The sequence below is a fragment of the Ostrinia furnacalis genome, unplaced genomic scaffold (genome assembly GCF_004193835.3).
Source record: "Ostrinia furnacalis isolate ACB-3 unplaced genomic scaffold, ASM419383v2 OfSCF4153, whole genome shotgun sequence".
Lineage (NCBI taxonomy): Eukaryota > Metazoa > Arthropoda > Insecta > Lepidoptera > Crambidae > Ostrinia > Ostrinia furnacalis.
In genome coordinates this window covers 965,720-988,086 of record NW_021134392.1, presented here as the reverse complement: position 1 = coordinate 988,086, position 22,367 = coordinate 965,720, and the positions used below count along the sequence as shown (strand labels likewise).

At 41.6% G+C, this 22,367-nt stretch overlaps 1 protein-coding gene across 1 annotated transcript in view; it reads right to left on the bottom strand.

Annotated features, from left to right (window-relative positions):
* Nucleotides 1-22,367, bottom strand: part of LOC114358963 (cationic amino acid transporter 2) — a 35,807-nt gene that overhangs the window by 8,536 nt on the left and 4,904 nt on the right. The window contains exons 4-13 of the mRNA XM_028313162.1: nt 21,437-21,592; nt 18,905-19,009; nt 17,719-17,856; nt 10,632-10,780; nt 9,787-9,884; nt 9,133-9,272; nt 7,490-7,592; nt 5,802-5,950; nt 2,218-2,384; nt 74-182 (exon numbers count right to left, since the gene is read on the bottom strand). Of these exons, the coding sequence (XP_028168963.1) occupies nt 74-182; nt 2,218-2,384; nt 5,802-5,950; nt 7,490-7,592; nt 9,133-9,272; nt 9,787-9,884; nt 10,632-10,780; nt 17,719-17,856; nt 18,905-19,009; nt 21,437-21,592 (1,314 nt within the window). The remainder of the gene's footprint in view (nt 1-73; nt 183-2,217; nt 2,385-5,801; nt 5,951-7,489; nt 7,593-9,132; nt 9,273-9,786; nt 9,885-10,631; nt 10,781-17,718; nt 17,857-18,904; nt 19,010-21,436; nt 21,593-22,367) is intronic.

The window sequence follows — 22,367 nt, the reverse complement described above, 5'->3', positions numbered from 1 at the left end:
AATAAATCTTCTGTACTTATTATTATTCTGTGGTCCTATGGCTGAAATGATGATGATGATGACGTTTACTCACCAGCGGCGATCCAGACAGCGAAGCGGACCCAGGTCATGTAGTCGAGGTTGAGCATCAGGTACACGTTGATGAGAATGCTCAGTCCCGGCAGCCACGGCACTAGTGGCACCTGACATAGTAAGGGAAAATACTACTTAGCACAACTACATAAGTTACAGTATTAAGAAAATTATAAATAACTTGAAAAAATCAAACTGCCTAAGGCGGGAATTGAACCCACGACCTTCCGCTTGCCATGCGACTGCTCTTCCAACTGAGCTACTTAGACACTGGATGAACCCGTCGAAATTTTCAAGTGTAATACGCTGTTACGGTACATCTAATCCAGCGTTTACAGTACTTAGTACTAAGTACGTTTATAGTATTTAGTTTGATAGGTATACGGTCGTGCGAACATTTACGTGCGTTTAATGACGTTCAAGCCCCTCCCCTCTGAATGGGCAAAGCATGTATGCACATGAGTATTCGGTTTCACACCTCAGAATTCTGTTCTGAGCTTCGTTTGCGACAACTTGATAGCAAGAGATGACGAAACAGCATAGAACGTGCTAATGTCAAGAGTGGATTGCCTTTATCTGGCCAGTTCGGAGTTGAATCCACCGCTTAACAACAGTAACGATACATTATGAAATAAAACTCCTTTCGAGTCTTCTTGTGTCAGAGTGGTTGTGGTTGCGCTGACGAGGTACACGGTAGGGTGTTCGGTATCATTTCCGAGGGTAGCTCAAATTCAAAATTCAAATTCAAAAGTCTGTTAGAGACGTCGCGAGTACATTGGACCAAGGTGGACTCAGTAGCCTTTTTCTATCCAGAGGGTTGGCGATCGACCGCGTGCTCCGTTGCTTTCCACTTTCTATGAGAGTAGCTTCATCTATAGACGTCTATAATACGTAAACGAAATACGAAGAATTATAGTTCATTTCATCCACGAAGACGCGCGGGGTCGAGGTCGCGCGGGGTGCGGGGAGCATGATCCGACCAATCCGAGCGTCATCATTGTAGTTTCAGTTATCACGCGCACTCACGGACAACTATCCAATGAGGGCTATCGTTTTTATACTTAACAGTTGGCACCCCTGGCGATTGACAGGACCTTACTCTACAGTGGCGCCATCTTGATGAGTGCGATATTCCCACCTCTCGTTCCCACCACTGCAACTCCTGTGTAGCCAGGATCTACAGCTTGACCGCCACAAAAACCCAACCAATGAAGGTCAAGTTTGTCCCGGGGGAAAGTTAAACTGTCATTGGACCCGCAACGAAATTAATCAGAAGAACATAGGAGGAGTTCGAAATTAAGGTTCGACTTCCCTCCATTGCAAAGCGGATGACAGGTGACAAACAAAGGTTTAAAACCTTTAAGAAAAAGATTATGCACCACGGACAATAAATTAAATTAAGGGGGCCTATCTTATGAGCAATTAGCAACTACCTGCCAATAATATTTTTCACAAAATCGCTTAAAAGCACGGAAATTTTTCCTTGTCGCGACAAGATCGGTGTAATAAATTGCGGAAACAGATGTATGTTGTATTGAATTAAGCATTATATCACGTTCATGTTTCCAAAGATCACACTCCCACAAGATATGATGGGCAGACTGCTCATGACTGACATCATCAGTGGAACACTCGCAAAAAGGAGACGGAACTAGTTTGAATTCGTGAACTTTATGTTTAAAGTTGCCATGTCCCGTGAGGAACTGCGACGAGCAATGGTCGATTTCTATCGCATTGATGAGTGCGATAGACCTCCTACTACTTTAGCGCTCACAAGTTGGCGCCACTGTCTTCGCTACTAGCAAGTGACAGGACCTTACTCTACAGTGGCGCTAACTGGTGAGCGCTAAAACGATAGCCCTCATTGCAACGCTGCTAATGCCGGCACCCCCCGCTTCCCTCGACCCCGCGCGTCTTTGTAAGTGAAACGAACTATTCCTTGTACCTGTCTTTCAAAAATAACTATAGTTCCAAAATACTGAACTGTCCTATGCATGACATTGACAGTAGGGCGCCACCGTCAATACCGGATCGCTGGTTCCGATTTTTGCCATGTTGGAAACCATATAGTTGAGCGATGGTAGCGCCCCTCTGTCATTGAGTTTGGTGGGACAGTTCAGCGTGGGTCATCTATACTATACTTACGGAGAAGGCCAGCTTCTTCTCAGACACGGGCTGGCACGAGATGGCATAGAGCGTGACGAGCACGAGTATGGTTCCCACGGCAAACATGGCCACGGGCGCGGCATGGCCCGCCAAGATGGCCGCGCCGTGCTGGTTCACGCTCGACATCATCACGAAACACCACACGCCTGAACAAGTGGGAAGTCAGTAATGCATTTTTCAAACTATTAACTTTTTTTTTTTTTTTTTAAGTCTTTGGACAATTTCACACAGCGCCAGCTAGCCCCAAAGTAAGCAACCTAATGCTTGTGTTATGAGTTTACTTAGCTAAGTGAGTTTACATTAGCCGCGGACAAATGTCTAACTTTAGGGACAATAACTCGCGGCAAAGTAAATACAAATGAGTAGGTCATCTTCATAGAAACGCCCGAGCGCGGTTTGTATGTTAGCGCGCCAATACGTATGCGGCGCGCACGCACACACTGACAAAATTTAGCGTGGATTAGCGGTGAGGTGCGCTGAATTCTGTCAGTGTGTGCGTGCGCGCCGCATACGTATTGGCGCGCGCTCACATACAAACCGCGCTCGGTGCGTTTCTATGAAGATGACCTACTCATTTGTATTTACTCTGCTCGCGGCTCCGTATCAATGGACAGGACTCGGTCAAGTTTTAGTGTTTTCCATAGTTGTGAGCAAACTGCAAACTATGCAAACACTATCGAAAACCGAACACTAAGCTAAACTAACGTCTAGATTAAGCTCTTAATCTGCATAAGCCTAGTTCACATGAGGCCACAAGTTGTAATGCGTCTCAAGTACGGGACTTATCCCACCTTCCTCCCACCACTGCAACTTCTGTGTAGCTAGTATCTGCAGTTGGGCCTCCAATGAAACCCAACCAATGAAGGTTAAATGTTCTGGGAGATAGATTAACTTTATTGTTCAAGTGAGGTAAATATTTTGGCGTCAATATAACAGGGTCGCTTTACGTAAAGTAGGGAGCGAATATGGTGTAAGAATTCAATTTTTCTGACATAAAAAAAAATAATGAACCCAAAACAAAATAAAATATTATTTCATATTAACATAGATTGACGAGTGTTTTCTGAAATCACTTAGTCTAAATATTAAGTGCGTACGGCAGACTGTTATGCGTCATTCTAATTAATAATTACGTTATGCAAATTAATGTATTTTATGCGACTCTTATCGCAAGTCAACATGCCATGTTTAATTGAACAATTAATAATTTACAAATGCAAATTGTTTTCTAAAATGTAATCAGCTTTTTGGGTGTTGTGTAATATAGCTGTAAAAAGATATTAACAGCCTGAACTTTTTAAAAGTTTCTTACAGAACTTTTCAATTCTGAAAACAGCACGGCCCATTTAAAAAAAAATTAATACTACCCAGATCAACTTACTAGAAAAGACTCATTTTGAAAATTTGAAAATTCGCAAAATTTTAAGTAAATATCGAAAATTCGAAAGATCGCAAAGGATAGATGAATGATCGGGTTTTCATCGGTATAAAATGAATAAGTTCAAGAGGTATGAAAGTATTACAGAACAATAACCGTTGAATCGTCAATGTGTCTACAATAAAATCGTAGAAACAACGCTACACTATTTTGTAAATATTTTTTCAGTGAATATTCTTCTTTTTGTTTTTTCCGACTAGTTCTATTAGCCTAATGTACGAATAAATTATAGATTTGACGGTAATTTACCGGTAAAAACCTTACCTATATCACTTTGTATTACTTTATTATCTTTCATGAAAAACCCGAAATTATTGTGTCTTAGTTTTATAGTTATCTCAAGCACAATGATATCAATTCTTTAGTGGTATTTTTAATACTATCGTAATTTAAACATTATGCAAAGTTATACAATAGCAAATTCTAACAAACTACATGCCATGTGTAATTGTATACGTCACCTTTTAGCTAATTGCTTAACAATATAATTGATATTACTTGAAATCTTTGAATTACTAATGTATGCCACCAGTATTTACTTTTGTTAAAATTTTTATTACAAAACAACCAAATGTTTTTGTATCGGTGAATGACTCTGCACGCTTATTCATAGTCACACATGGTATATCAATAGTATCGTGATGTTTTTGCTAGATTTATTATTAAAAATATTATAGTCTATTATGAACGCAATATCCATATTTTATCTATCTGTCATCCTATCTTAACTTTTTGTCATCCTCACACACATAATTATCAGGCTGCGTGACAGGAACTGATATAGGAAGGAGAAATACTGATCAGATTCCGATTCCGATATTTAAATACGTCATTCCGGTTATCGTAAATTAACGTGGTACCGGTTCAACTCCAAAACATGGTACGCAATAAGGAAAGTAAACAAATAAATTAGCAATAATCTATTCTCTAGTTTTTTACGTTTGCTGATCGTTTTCTAGTCTTTCATAGGCGATAAAATTAGCACTCAAAAACACCCGCTTTGAGGTGGGTTTTTGCATTTCTATCAATTTCCCATGCATAATGCATAGAGTGATATGCCGTTGACTAAACTTGGAAACATTGACATTGTACCAATGTCAAGATGAAGGTGTGCCTGAAGCCAACTACAGGTGGAACCTTCTATATTAATTTATTACTTTACGACTTACTATTTTTGATAGTCGTCTGGTATCGTTTTTCTCGTTCATTTCAGCAAAATGGGTCATGGATTAAGTTCCTTGGCTGTAGGTACATGACGTGTCCGTGTTTGTATTAAGCCGGGTCCAGACGTAATGTGTAATGTAAGATTAAGTGTAATGTAACACGAATTCTACGTGTAGACGGCACTACGAGCAGTAAAGTGCTGTCCATACTATTTCCATTAAGCCGCCTCCAGACGGGTGCAACGTGTAATGGAATGTATCGTGTAATGTAATGAAAATAGTATGGGCAGCACTTTACATGTAATGATCGTAGTGCCGTCCACAGGTAGAATTCGTGTTACACTACACGATACATTCCATTACGTGTTACACTCATTCAGACCCGGCTTTAAGAGCGCTTTCACATTAGGGCGTTAGTAGCGCGACAGTCGCTTGCATCCGCTGTCACATAGTATGAAATTTTGCAGCATCGCGTGTGTGGCGCTGCTTTATCGCCTAAGAGTAGGCGCACACCGTTGATTTTTCGTCGGCCGATAGTTTAGTCGGGCAGTTGATCAGTATGGGCATGTATGGGAGTGCGCACACGCCGATTCGATTTGGCCGATTCTTCATACAAATTAAAATCGGGCACAACTATCGGCCAACTAAAAATCAACGGTGTGCGCCTACTCTAAATGTGTGCATGTACCCACCGTAGAGCGTGACGAGGGTAGACACGAGGCCGGCGCTGAGACGTGAGGGCAGGGGAAGCCGCTCGCTGTTGAACAGCTGACGTAACACGCCGCGGGGGTCTGTCTGGCCCCGGCTGCAAGCGTGCCTGTACCCACCGTAGAGCGTGACGAGGGTAGACACGAGGCCGGCGCTGAGACGTGAGGGCAGGGGAAGCCGCTCGCTGTTGAACAGCTGACGTAACACGCCGCGGGGGTCTGTCTGGCCCCGGCTGCAAGCGTGCCTGTACCCACCGTAGAGCGTGACGAGGGTAGACACGAGGCCGGCGCTGAGACGTGAGGGCAGGGGAAGCCGCTCGCTGTTGAACAGCTGACGTAACACGGCGCGGGGCGTCAGGCGAAGAGGCTCCGGCCCGCGCTGCGTCGCCGGGCTGCACTCGTAGCTGGGAGGAAACAAGACATTTTATAACCGATACTGACAATGTGTGTTGTGTATTTAGATACAATACAGTGTGGAATTTTGTAATGCCACCTGGAGGGAAAGTACTCTTAAGATTGTAGATAAAAAAAAATCTCAAAGAAAACATTTCTTTATTTTTGAAATGAAATAGAACTGCATTAAAAGATTTCCAAAAATTTGCTTGCCACACCCGTGAATCGAACCTACTAAAATCTGTTCAAAATTACACTCTGTATTTTTATTTAAGGATGAAAACTCTCTAACAAAAAACCATAAAATCTTAAATTATTTTAATTATGTTACAGAAAATTTTATGGTATGGTAGTCAATTTTCTAAAATTTTCGAAAATCTTTGAATGCAGTAGTTCTCTTTCTTTTCAAAAATAAAGGAATGTTTTCTTTCAGAAAAAAATTCTATCTACAGTATTAAAAGTACTTTCCCTCCAGGTGGCATTACAAAATTCCACCCTGTATGCAGGGGGGTGGCCAGAGAGTTGACGTTCAAAGCTAAAATTTAGATTCCTTACATAAGTGAGAAAAAAAATAAAAACCAACAATAGGGGATAGGTTAAGGATAAATCACAAAATTAACTCTATCTCCCAAACTAAGCAAAATCGTAAAACATATTCGTACATGGGGGTGATTTAGTTAGATACACCTTGATGTCAGCAATCTAAATTTTAGCTTTGAACGTCAACTCCCTGGCCACCCTGTATAGGTTGATACTTGAACTAGGTTAGGATTGGTGATGTACATCGTCGGGTTTTAGTGGGTAGGTAGTGAGAGGGCGGGGAGTCATAACCCACTGGCCGTCCCCATCGACCAGTAGGTATGCGCAAAGCATTTTCCGACGTTAAAAAAGTTTACTCGTTCGTTCGTTTCAGCCAAATGACGTCCACTGACGTCAGTAAACCAATCGCCCGTGAAGATCGTTGGCCCAAAGGTCTTAAAGAGAAATGTTAGCTACAGAAATTAAATGCTTACAACTTTGAACAAAAATATATTCTAGATCACGTAAAATAAAGCAAGGTAACACAAAACTATCGAATCGAAAAAGTATGTAGAAAAACAAGACGGTTAACAACACTGCTTGGCTTCAGATCAAAGCCTCGCACCGGTATTACCAGATCTATCTCCAACAAGAAACGATGCTCAAAAGTGAAAACACCCCGGGTTTTTAATTTGTTAGAGCCGCACATAATACACTATCGACTTGCGGACGCCGAATGGACAAGTAATTTTCTTTGATTAAAAAAAGCAAGCTCACAGTGCAGACGAAGAATAATGGGAATTTTTGTGAGTCTAAAGCCTGGTCCGTAAGCACGTAGAATTTTGTCCAATGACCCCAAGCTACCCATCCTTATCGCTCGCGCGTAATTATGTCGCTGTCGCGCTCGCACACTCACTGCGGGCGCCCGTCGCGACAGCAATATAATTACGAGCGAGCGATAAGGATGGGTAGCTTGGGGTCATTGGACAAAATTCTACGTGCTTAAGGACCAGGCTTTACAAGCAGCTTACCGAAGCAGCAGCACGCAAGAAGCGACCATGGAGTAGGCGAGCAGCGTGCCGATGGACATCATGTGGATCAGCTGCTCCAGCTCGAAGATCATGGCCAGGGTCCCTGGGAAACAAGTGGGTATTAATCAAATCAAATCAAATCAAACAATCATTTATTGTGTTAGTTATAGGTAATACAATAACACAGATCTTAAATGTTTACATACAACGGCTATAACCTGCCGATTGGACGTACAATATTATATTCATATGAATACAGTTACGTAGTTGTAACATAATATTATAACTACATAATAAACAATAAACACTTAACAAACGTTAGAACAAGTAACAATCTTACATTTTAAAATCTTGTAACTTAAGGTAGGCTAGTTAGTAATGCATGTAGACATTGCTTTTTATTCAAACTTTTTATCCTGCAGTTTCATTGAGATCTCTTGGATTATCAAGAAGAGATTGTCGTAGTTTGTGCTGTTATAATATTTGTTTGGTGTCTAATAAAAGCGCGTTTATAATTTTGAGATAATGCAATCTGCTTAAAAATCTAGAAAACAAAATCTTTACTAAATAATGTCAAATGTCAATAGTCTGAGCGCCTATACTTCTCCATTAGCAAATATGCCTAAGCAAGTTTTGTTGCTATTGCATCAATCAAGTACCAAGCGATTATGTATAGACCGATGAAGTTCTTATCATGTATGAAAGAGATCGAGGTATCGTTGTGGTATGTTTTATCTTCGTAATATTCCGGTAAATAGAGCTATTAATTGGTTTATATTGGTGAGTTTTGTATAAAGTATTTTACTAAGTTTATAAATGCCTGGATTGTGTGGATGTCTGGATGTTGGTTACTCTTTCACGCAAAATCTACTGACCGGATTTTGTTGAAACTTTACAGTATTATTATTTATAACCCAGATTAACATATAGGGGGCCGTCCATAAATTACGTCATCGATTTTTTCAGATTTTAGCCCCCCCCCCCCCCTACAATCATCCTAGCGTCATTTCTTAATGACCCCCCCCCCCCTTCTCCCAAAATTGACGTCATTACCAGTTTGACAAAATTAAAACACTTGTAGAATCACCTTTTTTTTTTCCCCCCCCCCCCTATCTATCATTTACCGTCATCCGCAGACCAACCCCCCCCCCCCTAATTTAGAATGACGTAATATATGGACGCCCCCTAGGCTATAATTTATGACGATATGCCACAAACTAAATTTCAATAAAAAAATAAGACGTGGGTAAAAAGCGCCATTTATCGTCATCGGTTTAAATCTACAGTCATAAAATTTAGACCTTCGTCAATATTCATGCGGGGGAAGCCGTTAAACGCCATCTATCAACATAACTAGAAGTAAACGAGGTCCACGCGTACGAAGTCGCGGGCGGCCTCTAAAGCCCGGTCCGTGAGCACGTAGAATTTTGTCCAATGACCCCAAGCTACCCATCCTTATCGCTCGCGCGTAATTATATTGCTGTCGCGACTGTGCGACGGGCGCCCGCAGTGAGTGTGCGAGCGCGACAGCAACATAATTACGCGCGAGCGATAAGGATGGGTAGCTTGGGGTCATTGGACAAAATTCTACGTGCTCACGGACCAGACTATAGTAAGGAACATGTAATTATTCATAAAGGTACCTGTGAAGAGGCCGGCCATCATGGTGCCCACGAGCGGCGTCTGGAAGCGCGGGCTGACGCGGCCCAGGAACTGGAACAGAAGCCCGTCGTTGGCCATCGCGTAGATGATGCGCGGCAGCGGGAAAACCGCGCCCAGCAGACTGGATGAATACAAGGTGTTTTGTTTTATATTGATAAGAAGACGTCTCTCGGTGGACCGACGACCTGATAAAGGTAGCTTCCCGTATCACAAGATCTGTCATTATACAGGGTGGAAACGGTAAGTGATCTCACTCGATTATTTCAAAACTATACAAGATATTGAAAAATTGGTTACTGATCCTGAAAGTGCTTCACGAGCTCTTTCAAACGGTACCATTATCAGATTACAGAATAAACTGGATCTATTCGAAAATTGAGTGAGATCCCTTATATTAGAATTCTTAAGGGATTTCAGTGGATGTTTCTCGGTTGGAAATGAAAGTATCAAATTTTGTCAAAAGGATAAAAATCATGATTCCGAAACCGCGTTCGAACACATAGCATGCCGGCTCTGAGCTTAATCTTAAGACCCTTTCGGATAGGTTTGTTATTTTAAAGTCAGTCTTCAGCACTATTTGCCTGGCGTCTCATACAGGCTCATATCTCTGGAACTGGTAAAGTAGTGGTGGTCACCTAGAGAGCAGCGCGCAGATGGCGCCGACGCTGACGGCGTACTTGGCCCACGGCCAGCCCAGCTGGTCGAACACGAACGGGAACGGCGCCTTCTCGTCCTGGAAACAAAACAGACGTATAAAAGACATCAAAGACCGTTAGGACAGTAGTCGAGACAACCCAGCTGCAAAAATAACTATTTTTTCTATAGCTAGCTTTCCGCCCGTGGCATCGCCTGCGTGAAATTTTGTCTATCAAAAATCGGGATAAAAACTAGCCTTTGTCCTTTCCGGGACTCAATCTTAGAATCTCTATGCCAAATTTCATCAAAATTAGTTCAGTGGTTTAGACGTGAAAGCGACACAGATAGAGTTACTTTCGCATTTGTATTGGTAGGGATTTTTTTTATGTGACAGGAGGCAAAAGAGCAGACGGATCACCTGATGGTAAGTGATTACCGTCGCCCATAGACACCGGATTTATATCAGCATCAAGATTTTAGCCTGATTTTATTTTTATAAAAAAAAACTATATTAATTATTGATTGAAAGCCACAACACAAGGCCAATTTGACTTTTTCCAGAACAGTGACAATTTATTTACGGCATAAAATGTGAGCCTAAGCTACTCACACAGAGCCGCGTCGAATATCCAATCTTAATACAATAACTCGCTGCTTCGTTTCATTGACCTCGGAGGACACCTTCGGATTTTAGTGGGTAAGCCCCGTTCTTCTAGTAGAGAGAATCTTCCATAACCTACCTACCCCAGTGGGTAAGAGCAAAGCAATTTCCAATTGAAAACCCACACATACACAGCAGTTGCAGGAGTAACAATTTGGACGTAAAATAGCTCCATTATCTCACCTGCATATAATACGGCAGGACCAGCGTCAGAACGCAGGAGACCCCGCAGTAGGCCAGGAACACCACCAACAGAGAAGCTACTACAGCGAAGGGGATGGTCTTCTGGGGCCTACGGGCTTCTTCGCCGGCCGTAGCTACGCAGTCGAAACCTGAAGGCAAGGAAAAATTTATCACATAACTTTATTCTTCACTAGTAATTCGTATGTGAGTTGAAAAGGCGTCTAATACAAAACAACGCACTTTTGAAGTGCAACAGACAGACACAGTCTTGAATCTGCGCGTAAGTTACCGTTACCAAGTCACCTCAGTTGTTGTACACCAAAAAAAATAACATATAAAAGAAATACGAGTTCGAAGCAGAACAATATAGGTGTGCTCTTCTATCGCTAGAAAGCTCTACTTTGATTTCTTTCTAACAACCCAGAAAGAGGACAGAATGTCAATGACGGTTATCGTTTTTTACTTAACAGTTGGCACCACTTGCGATTGAAATGACCCTAATCTCTACGATGGCACCATCCTGGTGAATGCAAATCCTCCTGCCACTTCAGCGCTCACCAATATTCTCAACTCATATTCTCGCCGTTCACTCGATCGGACGTGTCAGCGCTATGAAAATAAATATTTAATTTAACTATTCACTAGCAAAATCGCGACCTACATTATCGAAACTCGGAAGTGTTTTATCTGTGTCATTTATCTCTAATTGAACACTGAACTTATAATGATTTGTGTATAGACTTGATAATATGGAAGGAAGTCCCTTCAACCGGAGCGCGCTCACGCAGCGCAGCCCTCCGCCCACGCCCTCGCAGCGCGNATATCAAATCTAAATATAAGCGTCTTTTTCTTGATTTACTTTAGAAAACAAAGTTTTCCATAGCAAATGCGCTCCTAAATCAACTATAACTAAAACCTGTATACTAAACGTAAGCCATAGTTTTTTTTTTTCATTTTACACTGCGCTTCTAGTCCCAAACTACTATGGATACTAGACAACGGATATAAACATACTTCAATCCTTTTTTTTGTAAACCCAGTCTAATACAAACAAATATGTTCATGCACACAAATGTTTGTACTGTGCGGGAATCAAACCCACTACCTCCGGAATAGTTGTCCGTTTCGAACCATTACACCAAACGGCCGACAAAAATTATGACCCGCAATACATCTTCGCGTCTCTCAAGAGCTATGCATCTTCGCAACGCGTCTTTAACTTTACCCACTTCTCCGCCACCTCAGGATTTTGCATCCGCCACGGAACCCCGATAAAAACGTCAAATTAATCGCTATCAATAGTCGCTATCAGCCGATAGAGGTTATTAAGCATTGTGCTACTCTCCCACGGTGTTAGAGATTTTACGTCGCCTCTTTACGCAGATTTACTGAAGACAATCGCGATGCCTTGAGTTGGCGGGGAATGGTTTGTTTACTTGGTATGAGGTAAAAATGTGGAGAGTAAACTTTATTACATACTATTTTCATAGAGCGGAGTGGAGAAATGTTTTGAATAACCAATCAGATTTCATTCTGTCAATTTCATTCAATTTCTCCGCTCTGCTCGACCTTGGTGGAAACCGGTAGGTGTTTTACATTTGTTTTGATGTTTCTTGTTGATCTGCGTTGATGTATCGTAATCAACGATACTGTATGTTACTGAAGTCTTCTTATAAAATATTCTTGCTTTCATTAGATATAAGCAGCCATCTTGGCATAAGGTCTGTGAACTGTGTTTATAACAGAAGACAGTCCATGAAATTATGTATTCTTACGAAAAGAAATAGAAAAAAACATAAACAAGAGAAGATTTGTAGCTTTTGGATTAGGTTTACTATAGTAATTACTTCAGAATTTGATTAAAAATATAACCTCACTAGCTCTATACGAAAAATAATCTCAAAATCATTGCAATAGTGGTTGAAATTGTGACAGATTTTTTCTTCTTATCACTGGTCCAGATGTTAACAGTACCTACCTAACCTAGAGTTTATGTTAGGATATGATGTATAGAACCTTTTAAGAGCCCTTAAACATTTATTTAGCAAGGTTGCCCATGTTCTCCATGAAGGACATGCATCATAACATTGGACCTTCGACGGGCGTGGGAGTCCTATTCACACAACCCATTCACTTCATACACAATCGATTAGACAATCGATGTGCAGTGATATTGACATTATGACACGACCCTAATAAGGTAAGCGTGTCATGGTGAAGTTTTTACCCATTTTTTAGGTTTTGTCTGCAGTTGCTGCTGCTGGTTATTCTGTCTAAGTTTAGAATGACTTATTGAAGCTGAAACTTGGTATCGCAAAAAAGCTTTCTACCCTGACCTCTCAATGGGTCATAATTGTATAGAAATACTAGCTCTACAAGAAATACTGGCAACAAACTGTTGCAACTGTTGCAGTTTTGCCAAAATTATGTCACATGTGTAACTCCACCTAACCTCGCATTCATCTCACTTATCATCAGGTATGATTAAAAAGTTGCAGTCGAATACCTGATTTGTGTTGCTGAAAAAAGAACTAGAGCTGATCCGCTGATCCGGGTCATACTCCACCATGTTCTTTACAAATTGGTAGAGAGATTACAATTATGTGCTGTAAGGCAGGAAGCAAACCTTTCTGTCAGATAATATTACGACGTCATAAAATACCTAAGTTTGACTTCAATAGCAAGTAGCCAAAATTAGCCTTAAAAGTGCCCACCAAAACGAAAGATGCTTGATACAAATATCAGTAGGTAAAAACGATTAGGATGGTACCTATCTCATCTTGGCTGCAGTTATTTTTATACTTTATGAACACTAGCACTCTCCACTGGCAGGCTCTATTGTGTTATTTACACTATTTATAAATAAATAGTTACCGCAAAAGTTTTTTATTCCAATACAGATTACCTCGGCATGACACACAAACACACTTCCCATCAAATACAGCTATTAGATATTGTTACGCACTGCAAACTTCAATTATGGTGATGCTGTGACATGTTGTGACGTTATCTATTGTCAAATCGCTTGTTATGTCAGCTATGATGTGTCATTTTATTTTATGTATTAATATCTCAGCAGTTATGGAGGCTACACACATGCCTCATCATTTTCAGCCACAGAACGTCCACTGCTGAACATAGGCCTCCCCCAATGATTTCCACACCGCCCGGTTGGTAGCGGCCTGCATCCAGCGCCTTCCTGATACCTTTATGAGGTCTATGTACTGTACATTACTTGTTTGCTAATAGACTTAAGATGAACACAACTACTTAATTAGTAACTACAATTTTTAGCGCAACAGACTACAGAATCAACAAAACTGATAACAGAAAACTAAAAAACTGCAATCGCAAAAAACTAGGAAATCTGCAGAACAAAACAGAAGCCCAAAGTAAAGGCCACCGCACACTGCTCACGGCGCGTATCGTCTAACAGTTGTATAAATGAATTAATTTTCTGCAATTTTCACCGTAGGTATGGATGCGCACGCGTCACGCTTCTGATCAATCGGCGCGGCGGACACTGAGCAGTGATAAGAATTTAAGTTGGATTTTCAAAAAATGATTTCATTTTATTTATAACATTCTAGGCATTGAACTACTACTAGTGTGTTTTATGTTATCTATGGTACCTATTACTCATCGAAAGAAAGAAAATTCAAAAAGTTAAGTACATATTTATTTGTGTGTACCCACTCCCAATTCAAGCTTATTTGCTTACCAAAGGTTACAGGGTGATTTATGTCACCTCAAATTAATAGTACTTAGTTAAATTAATTATTAAATAGCGTGTCACATTTTGCATTTAAGTAAGCAAAATATGATTTGCAAAAACACAAACTCCAAATGATTTTATGATTAATTTTATGAGATCGACTGAAATCGTAATAAATTTTATGAAACATTTATTACCGAAATTAGTACCTAATACATTTACATACATTACCAAAGATAAATGTCTTTTATCATTCAATAAAATAAAACTTCCTAGCTTCAGCAATAATAAATTCAGTACATTACAATTCAATCCTAACAATAAAAGAAAGAAATAACTGTATCCAAAATTTGACAGGAGCGCAAAACTTCCTGCATAAATCATACCATTTCATAACTTTGACGTTTATGATGTACAGTTTTAAAACACGAACTATCTAGTTTTCCCTGTTCCATCTTTTTTTAATTCACGCATCGTAAGATACGTCGTGTCGTATGTAAATCATAAACATCGTATTTACAAGAACCAACTAATGGTTTACGCTTTGTTTGTGACAATGCAAGAATGTAATGGCTAGTACGTACAAATTAGCAGTAAATCAAGGCTTTTTAACGTATAATCATCAAACAGTAGCATTTCGTGTTATTGCTGTGTAGAATCGACTTTTATTGATGCTATGGTTTTATAGTTTGTTCACGAATTCACGATACTGTACATAGGTACGTACTGTTTGTTATTAGGTGATATAGCCATGAAGTTTTTAACTTTTAAAGAACTTGCACGATATAGCTAGTAAATTATAATACCTATTATTTGGCAGATGTAACTTCACAGTAAATAGTTTCTTATTTTTTATGATATACTTTAAGTAGGTATAAGTGAAAATAGCCCAATAGTGTCCGTGTCAGACTAAACATTCGAGGGTTGGTGGTTCAAATACCGCTACCCGATGGACTATTATGATTTGGGATAGACCAAAGATCAATAAAAAATACTGGAGTACATAAACGAAAGTTTCATGTATTAAAATTGTAATAAAGTATTCTACAAAGGTACTTATAATTAAATAGGCGAATCAAGCTCTATTATTCTTAGTACGTTTTTATTTATCTTTTGACTTGCCCAGTGTCCGCCGCGGATTTCTTCCGCTGGCCGGGAGATGCGCGTTGTTTTTGCGCTGCCTCTACCGGTCCGTCCGTTATCACTGTTGTAAACAAACTCTATGGTCTGTAGTCAATGGCTAGTGTATTCACATGCAATTTGAAAAATAAAAAATATTGAATTTGCCATCAACGGTGTTTACTACGACCTCATGGAGTTAGAATAGGCGCTGGATGCAGGCCGCTACTAATTTGGCGATGTGGAAATCATTGGAGGTCTGCGTCCAGCAGTGGACGTCCTGTGGCTGAAATGATGATGATGGTAACGGGACTATTCCCACCGCTGTAACTCCTGTGTTACCAGGATTTACAGCTTGACCCAACCAACGACGGTCAAGTTTGTCCCGGGGGGAAATAAAACTGTCATTACTGGACCCACAACGAAATTAATCAGAAGAACATAATATCGCACCTACGGTGCAATAACGTCACTTATGCATTTTTTCAAAATTTAACTTAATCAAAGTAAACCAAGTAAAGAGGTAGATTTGGAGTATTTTCTCATAATCAGTTAAGTTTTGAAAAAAAAAAATGCATAAGTGACGTTATTGCACCATAGGTGCGATATGAGGAGTTCGAAGTTAAGGTTCAACTTCCATCGGTGAGGATTGTAGAGATTAGGAATAGGCTCTTTTTAGTGTCTGTTAAAAAAATCCCTTCCAGATTATATTTTAGAAGTCATCACAAACAATGCTTAAGCAAGCATTGTGCTAAGCGATGCTTAAGTGAAGCAGAAAATCGAACGCACAGCGTTGAATAGACCTCTGTGATTGGTTCGTGTGTCACCCTGTGCGTTCACGCGCACTGAAAGACCTCATAGTAANTAAATGCATATACCATCAAAACCTAGCCGACAAACTTCAAAATACGTCACTGGAAGCGTTCATGTCCTCTATTAAGCTAAGCCATAAATCAGGGAGGAAAGACACCGAAACCTGTAATTATGTAATTGAAGTCTCAGCTCAAATACGGAAGACCTTGATAGCAAATGACAGAGTTTTTGTGAACTGGTCATCGTGCCCTGTTAGAGACTTTACCCTAGTGACAAGGTGCTACAAGTGTCAGCAGTATGGACACGCTGCTAAGACCTGTCGTGAAGCTAATATCACTTGCGGCCACTGCGGAGAAGTGGGTCACGCATTAAAGGATTGCAAGAAAAAGGATGAGCCCTCAAAATGTGCGACCTGCTTGCACTTCAAAAAGCCCAACAATCATAAGACAGGTGACGCTGAATGCCCTGCTAAGAAGCTAGCAGAAAATAGATATATTAACACCATAGATTACGAAGGCGCTTAAGAGCGCCCCCTGCGAGTTTATGTTTGTCTTGATGTCAGTTTTATCATTAGCTAATTTACTACCTAGATTGTTTAAATTAACTTTTACCATTAGTACCTACTAGTAGTTAACTCCATAATTAATCACAGAGCTGTCCCACTAACCTTTTATCAAATCTACCTTAACAAACCCGAATTGCATTTATATCTAGAGTAAAAATAAATAATTTGTATGATTTCTGCAACATTGACTGTGACCCAGTTTATTATTTTTGTTTACGCAGACACTGTATGTTGAATGTTTTTAATAAATTATGTAGAACAAGCAATATTATGTAGCACATTGTATTGATTTTAAATCTTAAATGTAACTTGTGTAATTTTAATTTTTAAATTAAATATTATTATGTATACATATTAGATTATATATTTTGCTAGAAATAGTTCTATTAATAAAGTAATGTAAGCCTCTTTTTTGCCTGAGATACAGGAATTATAATTCTTAGTTCAGGCACGTATGTACTTTTACCTATTATAGTTTAATATTAGCCTATTGTTAAAAACTGTCAATAAGTTATTCAATAAAGAATTTATTTATTTATTTATTTATTTATTTATTTATTTAATAGGCGCCACTGTCTTCGCCACTAGGAGGGAAGTCGAACCTTAATTTCGGACTCCTCTTATGTTCTTCTGATTAATTTCGTTGCAGGTCCAATGACAGTTTAACTTTCCCCCGGGACAAACTTGACCTTCATTGGTTGGGTTTTTATGGCGGTCAAGTGTAGATCCTGGCTACACAGGAGTTGCAGTGGTGGGAACGAGAGGTGGGAATAGTTCCGTTGTCTTCGCCACTAGCAAATGACAGTTACCTTACTCTACAGTGGCGCCAACTGGTGAGCGCTACAGCTATATTATTAGCCTTTTTTGACAATTACCGATGAACCCGTAGAAGCAGACGGCGGCGCCCTTGATGATGCCGGCGAGCCCGTAGGGCGCGAAGCCGCCGCTGCCGAAGTCTTTGTGCGCTGTCTTAGGAACCTCTGACTCGGGGATACGCCAGTTCTTGGTATCAGCTGCAAGGAAACAACAGTTTATTAAATCATTTAAGTTCATAGTGTAACACTTTTTTTTGGTGAGATTTAATTCTTACCGATTTCCACAGACAAAAATTCCAACTGACCGTAAGGTCACATAATATAAAGTGTACAGTATTTCCTTTGTCACTTAATTGTGTTGTTGTTAGAGATTCACTGAATTTCCATTAACTTCTATTAAAATTAGTTACATTGTTTTGGTAAACAGAGCAATAAATAACCTTACTTTCTGAATGTCTCAGACTTATCAACTCGAAAAGGGATCAAAACCGTATCGCCTTTCGCGAGCTATCATCACCTTTTGCGCGCTATCAATGGGGATGTTGCCTGGGTCAAAAAGCAAGAGTTTTAATTAGTCCGTCATTTAACTTATCAAAAAATACTCTACACGTATTTTTCACTTTTTCAAACTAATGAAAATTTAAAGAGATAAAGCGCCCCAAAGTTCATAAGAAGAGGCCCGTGACGTCAACGCTTGCTTAAAATGCCGCACGTTGTGACGTCGTGCGCAACTTCAACGCACCATAACTATGTAATTATTTGTTAGATTGACAAATAAAAATATATGTGTCCAATATTTTTTGATATTAAACATTACGGACTAAAAAAATTTTTTTAGGCAACTAGCCTATTTGCGAGGCGAGGCGTTTATGTTATGGTGCGGCTAAGTGTGTGTTGCAGTATGGAGTTTCATACAAAGAGTACTGACCGCCTCGAGTTGATACGGTTACGATCCCTTTCCGGGTTGATAAGTGTGCGACATCCTTTACGTCTCCACTGCGGGAGGACGAGCCACTCTATTAATCTTTATTGGAAGAATTAGGTTTACATTCGCACGCTGGGGTAGCGAAGTCCCGATGTTCACTTATTTGTCCCTGAATCGCATTTACGACATCCACATGAAGAACGGTAGTGGTACAACAATTCCCAGCCAAAAATAAGAATGTAGGAGCATAGAATTTCCTTGGGGAATTTGTCTATTACAACAGTTTAAGATTCCACAAACTAAAAGTTAGTGTCGACTGACCTTTGAATGACCCGGATATGATGACAAAGATAACGACGCACAGGTTAACCCCGGTGCAGAAGTTGTTGAATTTCGTCGACTCTTTCACACCGAACGCGAGAGCCACTGCAAAAGAACAGAAAATATTTTTAATTTTGGTTTAGTTTAGACTTGACGAATGTAAATTAAAATGTGAAGAGATAGCCATACCAATAGCAAGTTCAGGTACTCCTTGAGGATATTGAACCTTCAATGATGCACTTACCTAGAGAAGACCATTGATTACGTAGAAGGCAAGTTAGCCCAGATAGAGCACCAGTGTGGAATTAGTCACGGGTAAGGATAAACCGTTCAGCCGCGTATCCTCTAGATCAGGGTTTCCTAAACTATGGGTCGCGTCGCGACCTAGTGGTGGGTCGCGAGCGAACATTGAATGGGCCCTGCCTGTAGAACGACACACCACCCCTACCAGCGGGCGTAATTTCCTTTAAGTGGGTCCCGAGTTTGGAAACTTGTATTAGACGAGTCGTAGCCTAGACAACTTTGGGAACCACTGCTCTAGATGCCTCGTCCCGAGCGACACAATAATAATATGGCTCGGGTCGCGAAAACGAATATGCCTCAGGACACGGCGTGCGCAGACTGAGGAAGCGACCCCTCTTACTCTGCCTCGTGACGAGGCAGGCATCCGCTTGGCCCGAAGCTACCTCTAGTGGATACGCGGTCTAAGACTTGCCCGAGAAGATCATGATGACGTCAAAGACGAATCAAACCAGGTATTTTTTTATGTGACAGCAGGCAAACGAGCACACGGATCACCGTCGCCCATTGACACCCGCAGTCCCAAGGGCATTACAGATGCTTTGCCGGCCTTTAAGGTAAAGATATGCTCTCTTATTGAAAGCTTGTAGGTCCATCGGTCCGGAAACACCGCAGACGACAGTCCATTCCACAGTTGGTTGTACGGGTCAGGAAGTTTCTAGAGAAACGTACTGTTGTGGACTGCCTACCATCTAAGTGATGGGGATAGATGTGCTGTCGGGTAGAGCGAGAGGTAGTTCGTTCCTGGGCAAGAGATGAAGAGAGTAGACCATGATGATAAGACTGACCCGAGAACACGGTTCCTTCCTGGGCAAGAGGTGGAGAGAGTAGACCATTAAACTGACCTGAGAACACCATGATGACACTGAAGGCCAGCAGGTCTGGATACCGAGCCAGGTGCGGCGAGTCTAGCGGCATGGCGGCGTGCAGGTGCGGCGAGACCGCCTTGTCCAGCAGCGACAAAGGCGAATCCAACCCAGTACAGCATGGGTCCTGGGCAAGAGGTCGCGAGTAGACCATGAGACTGACCAGAGAATACCATGATGACGCTGAAAGTGAACTGATCCAGGTAGAGAGCCAGTTCAGCATGGTTCCTTCCTAAGCAAGAGGTGGAGAGAGTAGACCATGAGACTGATCCGAGAACACCATGATGACGCTGAAAGTGAACTGACCCGGGTAGAGAGCCAGTCCAGCATGGTTCCTTCCTAAGCAAGAGGTAGAGAGAGTAGACCATTAAACTAACCTGAGAACATCATGATGACGCTGAAAGCCAGCGGGCCCGGGTACCGCGCAAGTACAGCATGGATCCTGGACAAGAGGTCGCGAGTAGACCGTGAGACTGACCCGAGAACACCATGATGACGCTGAAAGACAACTGGTCCGGGTACCGCGCCAGTACAGCATAGATCTTGGACAAGAGGTCGACAGTAGACCGTGAGACTGACCCGAGAACACCACGATGACGCTGAAAGCCAGCGGGGCCGGGTACCGCGCAAGTACAGCATGGGTTCTGGACAAGAAGTCGCGAGTAGACCATGATGATGAGACTGTCCCGAGAACACGGTTCCTTTCTGGGCAAGAGGTGGAGAGAGTAGACCATTAAACTGACCAGAGAATACCATGATGACGCTGAAAGCCAGCAGGTCCGGATACCGAGCCAGGTGCGGCGTGTCCAGAGGCATGGCGGCGTGCAGGTGCGACGAGATCGCCTTGTCCAGCAGCGACAAAGGCGAATCCAACCCAGTAGAGCACCAGTACAGCATGGGTCCTAGGCAAGCGGTCGACAGTAGACAATGAGACTGACCCGAGAACACCATGATGACGCTGAAAGCCAGCAGGTGCGGGTAGCCCGCCAGTACAGCATGGTTCCTTCCTAAGCAAGAGGTGGAGAGAGTAGACCATTAAACTAACCTGAGAACACCATGATGACGCTGAAAGTGAACTGACCCGGGTAGAGAGCCAGTCCAGCATGGTTCCTTCCTGGGTAGGAGATGAAGAGAGTAGACCATGAGACTGATCCGAGAACACCATGATGACGCTGAAAGTGAACTGACCCGGGTAGAGAGCCAGTCCAGCATGGTTCCTTCCTAAGCAAGAGGTGGAGAGAGTAGACCATGAGGCTGACCCGAGAACACCATGATGACGCTGAAAGCCAGCAGATCCGGGTAGCGCACCAGTACATCATGGTTCTTTCCTAAGCAAGAGGTGGAGAGAGTTTACCATGAGACTGACCCGAGAACACCATGATGACGCTGAAAGCCAGCAGGTCCGGGTACCGAGCCAGGTGCGGCGTGTCCAGTGGCATGGCGGCGTGCAGGTGCGAGGATATGGCCTTGTCCAGCAGCGAGTCTAGGTACTCGCTCAGCGCTTTCACCACTGATGCTGCACCTGGATAGAGAAAGCGAAGATTTTAAGTCCACTGCCAGCAAGTCAACTTGCGAAATTACCCAGAGGATTGTGTATTTTGTTTCCATCGTTAGGGGTCATCCATAAAGTACGTCACACGTAAAGAGGGGGGGAGGGGGTTGACAAAGTGTGACATGGTGTGACAAGGGGTGGGAGGGGTCCTAAGTTTCGTGACATCACATTTCAATTGTTTCAAATATTTGATATAATGTTGATTTCATAAAAAAGTACTTAATTTAAATGGAAATAAAACTAATTTCGGAACTGCTGTTAATTTAATAATTTTTCGATGTGAAAGTGCAAACGCANAATGTTGATTTCATAAAAAAGTACTTAATTTAAATGGAAATAAAACTAATTTCGGAACTGCTGTTAATTTAATAATTTTTCGATGTGAAATTGCAAACGCATGTGACGTCACACTAGGGAGGGGGGGGTCTCAGAAATGTGACCACCTGTGACAATGACGGAGGGGGGGTCAAAAAATCATTAAATTCGTGTGACGTACTTTATGGATGGCCCCTTATGCTTCAACCACACCATCGTGACGGCAAACTATCGCTGGTGCGATCAAAGGCCAATGACAGGTCGCGCGACCCATGACAGTCCGCGCGACCTGTCATTGGCCTTTGATCGCGATGTTATACACTCAGAAAATGATTTACTAAATAGCCAAAAATTACATTTATTTGTTTGCTAGACAAAAGATTGTTCCTGACTTGCTCATCACACCATTATGTGAGCTATAAAGTCAGTT